This window comes from Ixodes scapularis, unplaced genomic scaffold (assembly GCF_016920785.2).
Source record: "Ixodes scapularis isolate PalLabHiFi unplaced genomic scaffold, ASM1692078v2 PGA_scaffold13__105_contigs__length_92229423, whole genome shotgun sequence".
Taxonomy (NCBI): Eukaryota; Metazoa; Arthropoda; class Arachnida; order Ixodida; family Ixodidae; genus Ixodes; species Ixodes scapularis.
Window position 1 is genome coordinate 9,004,830 of NW_024609839.1, and position 9,219 is coordinate 9,014,048.

A 9,219-nucleotide genomic window follows, 5' to 3' on the forward strand; every position below is an offset into this window, starting at 1 on the left:
CAAGTACGTTCTGCCTGTATATTTTTTTACCAGTCGTATTTTTTGTGTGTGTGCTTACTATCCTGTGTGCGCAGTCTCATTTTTCGTTTGGCGTTTTTGAATATATGAGCCCAGCCTGAATCGAACCGTCTCTCTTTAGAGAAAAACAAAAATAGAATTTTAGGATATTAATTAAATTAAATGCGAAGTTGCAAGCGACCTGGATAAGAATGACGCAAATAATCTCTGGGGAAGGGGAACAATAGGGACAAAGTGCAACTTTGCGTTTAGTTGCAACTTTTCATTTAATTGCATTGTAACCATAACCTTAAAATGCAAGCCTTTCACCTTTGTTGGTGTTAGACTGGTGGCAGCTGATGCAACCTCCATGATCTACTGACGTCTAACCCCTGGTTAGCTCAGTTGATAGAACGCTCCACTGGAAAGGCAGAGGTCACGGGTTCGATACCCGAACCAGGCGGATTTTTTCGGCCCCGTACCAGTCATCTAGCTGTGTTTGGAAACCTGGGTTTGTCCTTTTTTTGTCCCCCTTGTTCCCCTTCTCCTGGGATTACTTTCGTCATAGAAATTTACAATGTCCCTACAGCCTGAACTCGGGTAGAAGTGCATGCGTTTCCGGTGATGGAGCCTTAATGGCGTTTAATTCGGTTTAAATGGTCTTTTACACACCCCACTCATTCACCTGGTTGTGGATGCTGACATAATATAAGACTACCGCTGGGTCGCTAAACTCGTCAAGCACAAAGTTGGGGCCGAAGTTTGCGGAGCGTGGTAATAGGACTCTCGCGATAATGGCGTTACGCGGGACGAAATGCCAATCATCCAATCCCTCTCGATGCTCAAATTCCAGCAAGATTGTGAAACACAAAGCCTTAGCGAGCTTTATCGTAGCGCGCGAGCAACATCGTGGGGCCAGGCGATTGAACGGCTTCACTGATGACGTCGTGCCCGCGTCTCCCTACATCCCTACACCGCGTTAGATTCAATGGTGTCTAGATTGCCCTAGGCAGGCTAAGAACACTTTGAACTCTCTCTTAGGAAGATCATCGTTTGTAGAAGTTATTGGTGACGACAAATCGACGTTTGACATCTTTGGGAATAAGTTATTTCAAGTCAAGGTATTTGCTTCGGAATCGAGGCGAACATTGAACTTTGTGATATTGTGAAGCCGTGCGCGGTGTACGCGTCTTTGGAGCTCATCTTCCTCCATGGCAAGCGACACTACCGAGGCCAGCGGGAGGCGGAGTTGTTTTCAAACAACTCCGTTTGTTTGACCGACGGTAATACCGTCGGTCAATTGAACAATACCGACGGCATTGTTCAAACAATACCGTCGGTATCGTTTGACAGATGAGGGGGCGACAGGGGATGGCGAGAAAAAAATCCGGGGAAGGGAACTATAAAGTTTTACGACCAAAACACACACGAACACAAAAGGTAGGGTTCAGAAATTGCCGTAGAAAATGTCCGGGAGAAAAGGGGGCCGATGGGGGAGGTGATGGTAGTGAAGAAGGGGATATCCCTTCTCCGAATTTTGTATTATACCTTTTTGAACTATCTGGACACTATATAGACCTTTGCAAAAAGAGCTGTTTGGCCGCCGCCATTTTGCGTCTGGAGCGACTCCTATCAGCCATGAAGGTTTGCCACCTGCCTGAGCTGTGGAAACCCGGTCAGCGCGAACTCCACCTGCAATGTGCAATGCGAGTCAGCCGGCTTGTCTTGAAAGTTTTTTTTAACGTTATTTGCCTGCTTAGGACGCTTACCCTTTTCGAGTTACAATCAACTGTGCGAACCAGGGAATACCAGGGCTCGTAGCCTGCTCGGCCTTCGCAGCAAACAAAGGAAGAGAGCGAACGTCAAGCAGCCCGGGACGCGACGTCCTTCGAGGAATATTTCCATTAATCTCCGAAAAGCCTTCCCGGCTATGTTCCCGGTCTTCGCGAAACATTGCTTATAGGGTCGGGTTCGGGGTATGGGGACGGATTACACACGTACGTTCATTTGCTTTGGTGATGTGCGAAACAAAGTAGTTCTCTTCAAAACTTGTCCCAAAAACAAGCCGTATTCCGTCCGATCGTCGTGAAGTGAGTATCATCGACACTCTATATTGGATATCCTGTTATTCTAAAGACTTCTCAGATCCTATTCAGATAACGCGGCAGTGAGGGGTAAATACAATATCTGTCGTTCGATTGATGAGACTCGTTGAATTTGATGTTGTGAGCGGGAAATACTTATGCATTCCGGCTCTCCTGCGTGGTCAAATATTTTCGACAGTTCAGACCTTTGTAGACTGACACGGCTGAGAATATGGTGTCGTAAAAAAATCAACATAAAATGTAAGAAGCGTTTCAGTTGCACTTCCTCTGTCCAGCACGGGCTCGCTAAACCTAGCTTTCATTGGTTTGTTTTTACCCAACAATTAGTACATTGCCCTTTGAAAAAAGTTCGAGAAATTCTATTCGCCATCGATTGTCACGAATAAAAACGTGCTTATTAACAAAACTTAAAATCAATGTGTAATGCGCCGAATTTGCGCTGAGAAACATAAAGTAACAAAGACCTTTGGCGGTGGCGGAAGGACAACTGCCTCAAGCAGCCATGCGAAGGTCCTTTTGTAAGCGCGTGGGTATCTAGAAGTTTCCGAGCTCAAACAAAAAAAATTCTCGAGTCCACTCATCATTCATCATTCCCGTCAGGCAAACAAAAGAAAGATAAAAAGGACATGCGCTGGCGGGGTCAGCGGCATGAGAGTCGATCACGCTGCTGACTCAGCTTTTTGCACGCAGCATTACTCTCCTCTTGGGAAAGACTCATTGTCTTTATGCAACACAAAATGAAATAAACAGCTTAAACAAGACTAGGTCAAAATACAGAGTCACGTAAATAGCAGAGTTTCACAGTCCTACCGAGCTTACCTCGTTCAGTTTAGTCGGAAGACGTCAATCGCCTTCGGGTCGCAGAGGGCGGCGTCACAATGTTGATGTGCCATTGGCCAACGACTTACAAATTAGGTCTCATGTAGCGAATAACCTTGAGGTCGAAGCACCACTTTAACAGTTCCTTGCTGCGATGATGAACTGGTGTTTAGATTCACAGTTCGTAGCCAGGCCGAAACTGGGCGTCGTGGCGACAAAGATTATAGCAGTCATCGTCAGGAAGTTGTGGCTTGCATCAAAATGTGACCAAGCTGGCAAACTTCCTCCTTTCGTTGAGTGACAAACCAAGCGTCGTCGTCCTGTTCGTCTTCGTGGCAGATACCACACTTGTCGTAGGTATCGTCATCGGGTTCATCATCAAGGTCATCAAGTTTGTGGTCTTGGTTGTCGTTAAAGGGAAACTCTGGTCCACACTTTCGATTTTGGGATTATGACTCTTTTTAGTGCAGTCAGCGTCCCTGAATTGCAAGGTGTAATTTTTTCCTCGTTACTGTGCGTAGTTTTAAAGATATGGATGCCTCAAAGTTTTGTTTGGGGCACGGCCAACAAAACCGAAACTAGCCGCTCTAGGCCCCGGCAACACTAGAAATCAGCCGCTATGTGAACGTGACGTCAGGATCGTTCTCGTTCGAAAAGTACGCAGGCCGAGCAGCAGCTACTTCTGTTGCGCTAGCCGTCTAAAGATAGGAGGTAAGCTGATTTTATTTTAATTCTGTCAACGTCGTAGTTATCCAGCATGTGTAGGAAGAGTTAGTGCGTATACCCAAAAGCTAGCGACTGGAAAACCCGTAAACTCATACAGTGCCGTACTCGGCCGCCGCCGCCGCCGTGCGTGCGCTATGCCGTACTTGTCGCTAGTATACCCAAAAGGTAGCGACTGGAAAACGAGTGAACTCGTTCGGTACCGTACTCGGCGGCTGTCGCCGTGCGTGCGGTCTTCCGTACTCTGTCGCTAGGCCTAAATTGTCATCGGGGCTCCGTGGATGGAGCGGTGTTAGTCTACGACGCGCTGCCAGTGAAGTACAGTACTGCGCTGCCAGTGAAGTACAGTAACATACACGAAGCTTTGAGGCTCTCCGGCGCGGGCTGCGGCGCCAGGGCTGTACATGTCTGTTCTTGCGTTCTTTTTTTCTTGGGCGCGTAAAAGCCAAAGTCCACTCGTCGAACAGCGTTCACTCACACCTTTTTCAATTTCTGGTACGTTGGAAACTTGTGAAAAAGCACCTCCGGGTTGTGCAGCGGGTTGTTTGAGCAGCCCACAGCGCTACAAGTTGTACTCAGCATCCTTCGAGAAACAGCTGGGCAGTCTTGGACGCTACGCGTTGCTCGCTAAAACCAGCCTTGCAGTCCTCACAAGCAAATAAACAAAAGGCTATACCGAAGCTACACGGGCTACAGATAAAAGCAACGGCTAAACATGCCAATCACAAGTCCAAGTAGCGGTGGTAGCGGCTCAAAGAAGCGCACTCCGCGTAACGCCCGGACCGGAGGAAAAAAAGAGAGTGATACTGACGTCACGGCCCAATGTTGCTTTAATGATCGGCAACCCGCTAGCCGCCCGCTAAGGAGCAGCGGCTCGCGGCGGGTCACATTTTTGTTATCGGCATTAGGTGAGAATGCGACGTCCCACGGACGTAATATTTTGGCTGGGGTCGTATTTTGTGTCACTACAGCGATACCAGTAATTTCTTTAATTTTGAGTTTTGGCCGGAGTTGCCCTTTAAAGTCATCGTCCGGATTGTCCTTGGGTCGCTGTCAAAGCCGTAGTCGGGATCGTCTTCCATGAAATTGTTCGAGTCTTAGCCTGGGTCATCATCAGTGTAGTCATCAGTCTCGTCATCAAGGTTGAAGACTGTTTGTCATAGAGGCCGTAGTCAGGTTGGTTGTTGGGATTGTAGCCGGGGTTGGTCACATATCTTTAGACCAAAAACGCAGTCTGAGTTGTGACATTAAGCAATGCAAGTGTGAAGTTTTGCATTGCTTAATGTCACAACTCAGACTCCGAGTGTTGTGCGGGAAGGCGGAAGCACGGGCTTTTCTTAGAGGGTATATCATAGCAGAAAGAATATTCGCGTTTGAGGAGATTAGTGACTGAAAGCTATAGGCTGAGGTGGATGACGGAAACAATTGTGTGTCTTGTATGTTTTTACCGCCGAAAGTTAGCCACCCCCAATGGACGTCTCGTGTCTCAGCAGTAGATGAGAAATTGAGTCAGTGCAGTACAACCGCTACCCTAGGGTCTTTAACGTGCACCAAGCAGTTGTCATACAGGACCGCACGCCGGTACGATGCTCATATATTAGTTTGAAACGTGCAGGGGGTGGGGGATTGAACCCAGGATACCTGGGGGGCTATGTTGCGCTTTTTGCATTCCCAGGAGACTAGGGAGAAGGAAGTGACGTCAACAACGCAGCAAATGCAGATTGGATGTTGATTTTGTTTTCTTCTGTCAACATCCAATCTGCGTTTGCTCTAGTCGTTGACGTCACTTCCTTCTTCCAAGTCTCCTGGGAGTGCAAAAAGCGCAACATAGCACCCCTGGGTTTCGCAGCGCGAGCTTTCGCTCCACGTGCTCCGAGCTGGTGTGGGCTAGCCCCCTCGGCCACCAATTTTTTTTCTTCTTTGTTTCTGGTTAACACAAAATGAAAAAGCACACAGTCATTCACACACGTACAATTTGTTTAAGAGCGAATCAGCCACTTAGCGGTGGTTGTCAGCGCATTAAAATCTTCTTAAATATACCAACTCATCTGGTATTGGCAACCAATCAGGGGGTTCAGGGAGTGCACGGCATACCACGCGAGTATATGCTACACTTTCGATGAAATTTCCTCTTACTGTTTTGGTATTCACGTCAGCGTTATTAAAACTCATTCTTGTCCTCCACCGACTGAAGAGGCCGCCCCTCTTCCACCGATCCCCCTACATAGGAGAGCTGTATGGCTAAGCTCTACATCGTACATGTTCCTTCTAAAAGTACACGGAAGTGAAGTCTTTGTGTTGTCAGGCCCTCAGGAACTCAGGACTCAACCAGCGTCCGTTTAGAATCAGCCATTTAATCATCTGTCTCGAGCGCCCCTCCCTCTTCTTCATCGTCGTCGTTTCCGGCTCACGCCTCGCGATGACTATAGCTCCTAGCACATCTCCCCCTTTTAGCTAAGGACTAAAGCGTACTATGGGTTTGACTACTCGGCCACTTCGGGTCACAACGTGATCGGAATGTGGGGTCCCATAGGTCGGCTCTAGTGTTCTTTCCGCAATCGTATCTTGCGGTTGAAGGTCAGGTGATTTGGGCACTGTCGGAATCGGGTCGAGATGAAATCGGTTCCGACTGAGGTTCCCATCGTGTGTTTTGACGGAGTAGGACCTTGGAGTGTCCACCGACGACTGCACTATTCCAGTTTCGCGTCGATCGGTTATCCACACTCTATCCCCGGGCATCAAAGGTTGAAGCCGGCGGATACCGTGTCGTCGGTCATAGTTACGCTTCGGATTCATGATCCTACGTTCTTCCCAAAGATTGAGGGCTTCTTTATCTACCTGACTTGGCTGAAGAAGGTAGTCAGCCGTTGGTAGAGAAGTACGCAATCTCCGCCCCATTAACAACTCTGCTGGACTGTAGCTGTTACCCAACGGTGTCGAGCGGTAGGCTTGTAACGCGACGTAGCTGTCCCCAGTTTTCTTCAAACTACGTTTGATAATGGCAACAGCAACTTCCACGAAGCCATTACTTTGGGGGTAACGTGGGCTGGATGTTCTGTGTTCAAAACCCCAACTTTCGGCGAACTTCTGGAACTCCGACCCTTGTATTTTTCGGAATTGTGGTCCGTTATCACTAAAGACTACTTCAGGTGTTCCATGTCTTGCAAAGAAAGACTTCAGGTGAGTTATTATTGTAGTCGCCGTCAGACTGTTGAGAAGTGCAATCTCTGGAAACCTTGAAAAGTAGTCGGTGACGAGGAGGTAGTCTTTTCCTTCCAAATAAAACAGGTCCATTGCGACTTTTTGCCATGGTCTATCTGGAAACTTTGATGGAAGCAGTGGTTCGTGTCGGTTGTGTGTTTCTTGGATGCACTGTGTGCATGCGCGTACCACATCTTCCACTTAACGGGAAAGTCCAGGCCACCATACAGACTGTCGGGCGCGCGCCCTACACTTGGTAATGCCTTGGTGTCCTTCGTGAAGTCTTTGTAGGATGTCACTGCGCATTGACTGAGGAATAATAATGCGGGATCCTCTCATGAGGAGACCGTCTTGCAAAGCTATTTCTGACCTATGAGGCCAGTAATCCCTGCAGTCAGTTTGAACCCCATTCCGTGTCGGCCAGCCTTCTTCACCGTACTTGACCAGTGTCCTGCACGTGACATCTGCAACTTGCTTCTATCGGATTTCTTTCAACCTATGGTCGGTTGCCGGCAAGCATGCTGTAAGTCCACTGACATACAGTGCAATTTTCTCCTGAAAGTCCCCTTGACCTGTCTCCTGTAGAGGCTTCCGAGATAGAAGATCGGCAGTAACCAAGGCTTTTCCAGGAATGTGTCTCATGTCGTACGAGAATCGCATCATCCGAAGTTTCATCCTTTGAAGTCGTGGAGTGATGTCCGCTAAGTTTTTTGACGAGAAAATTGGCAGAAGGGGCTTGTGATCTGTTTCAATCAGGACGTGAAGTCCGGTTATAAAATCTTGGAACCTTTCACATGCCCACACGACTCCCAGGCCTTCTTTCTCCACTTGCGCATACCTCCTTTCAGTTTCAGTCAAAGTCCTTGAGGCATAGGCGACGGGTCGGTACGCTCCATCTTCCTGTTGTTGGCGGAGTACCGCTCCTAGCCCATACGATGAAGCATCAGTCGAAATGATTGTGCGCTTCCCTGGGTCGTAATGTGCCAGCACTGGGCTCCTTGTCAATGCGTTCTTCAACTGGTCGAAACTTCTTTGTTGTTCGCTTGTCCAGATCCACTCGTTTTTGTGCTTAGTAGGCAGTTTAGCGGGTAGGCAATCTCTGACATGCCTGGAACGAACTTCGTTAGGTAGTTTACCATTCCGAGGAAACTTCTTAGTTCAGACACATTTGACGGCACTTTCATATCGACAATTGCTCTGATCTTGTTTGGGTCTGGTCGTACTCACAATATATCTGCATTAGTTCACTTTAAACCAGATTTGGCACCGGGTAGTCTCATATAATCTTGATACACACATGTCATTAGACATTATGCAGTTGTTGAATTTTGTTCGATTTTACAGCTTTCTCTCGCCGTGTTCTGCGTTGCACTGGCCGTGGCCATCGCCGGTCTGCTGCACCACGGCGGAGGCTTAGGCCTCGGTCATGGAGGATTTGGCGGAGGATTCGGTCGAGGCTTCGGCGGCTACGGCGGCGGTCTTGGCGGTTTTGGCGGTTTTGGCGGTGGTTTGGGGCACGGATACGGAGGCGGCTACGGAGGAAGTTACGGCGGATCTTACGGTGGAAGCTACGGTGGATCTTACGGCGGCCGCTACGGTGGATTCGTAGGCGGCTTCTACGGCTAACTTCTACGTATTGCCCAGACCCCACACAGCAAAGGTATTTTGCAAGGAGACTTTCGCTTTTAACTGGAACCCCCCCCAAGGAACTTAACTTGCTTATCGAAAAATTCACATTTCTCTGCGTTTAGGGTCATTCCCCTGTCCTGGAGTCATTGGAGAACATTACGAAGCCTCTCATGATGCTCTTCTGGAGTGCTTCCGTAGATAAGGACGTCGTTCATGTTGCACCGGACCCTTTGCAGACCTTCGAAAAACTGTGTCATCTTTTTCTGGAAAAACTCCGGTGCTGATGTGATGCCGAAGGGCAATCTCCGGAACCTGAACCTTCCAAAAGGTGTTATGAAGGTCGGCATATGTCGAGACTCTTCGGCTAGTTCAAACTGCCAAAATCCGGAGTTGGCATCAATCTTAGAAAAGTATTTCACCCCAGCGAGTTGTCCCAGCACGTGTTCTCCAATTGGCAAAGGATGCACTTCTCTTTTCACGTACTTGTTCAGCCCAGTCAAATCTACGCAGATGCGCACGTCTCCATTGGATTTTGCGACTATAACCATCCCAGAGCACCACTCTGTTGGTTCTTCCACGGGTTCTATTACTTGCATCTTGACCATTTCCTCAAGCTTCTCCTTTGTCTTGCCTAGCAAGGGAATGGCTAGTCTCCGAGGCGTCATCAGTGCAAAAGGAACTGCGTCATCTCGTAGCTCAATTTTGTAAGCTTCTTTCACGTGTCCCAGCCCAGAAAAAAGTTTGG

General features: G+C 48.3%; 1 protein-coding gene across 1 annotated transcript; it reads left to right on the plus strand.

Annotated features, from left to right (window-relative positions):
- The first annotated feature begins 6,973 nt into the window (after window positions 1-6,973).
- LOC115326252 (acanthoscurrin-1-like) lies at window positions 6,974-8,471 on the plus strand. The gene is made up of 2 exons (XM_029987059.2): window positions 6,974-6,985; window positions 8,190-8,471. Exons 1-2 carry the CDS (start codon window positions 6,974-6,976, stop codon window positions 8,469-8,471), a joined length of 294 nt encoding a protein of 97 aa, XP_029842919.2.
- The last annotated feature ends 748 nt before the right edge of the window (window positions 8,472-9,219 follow it).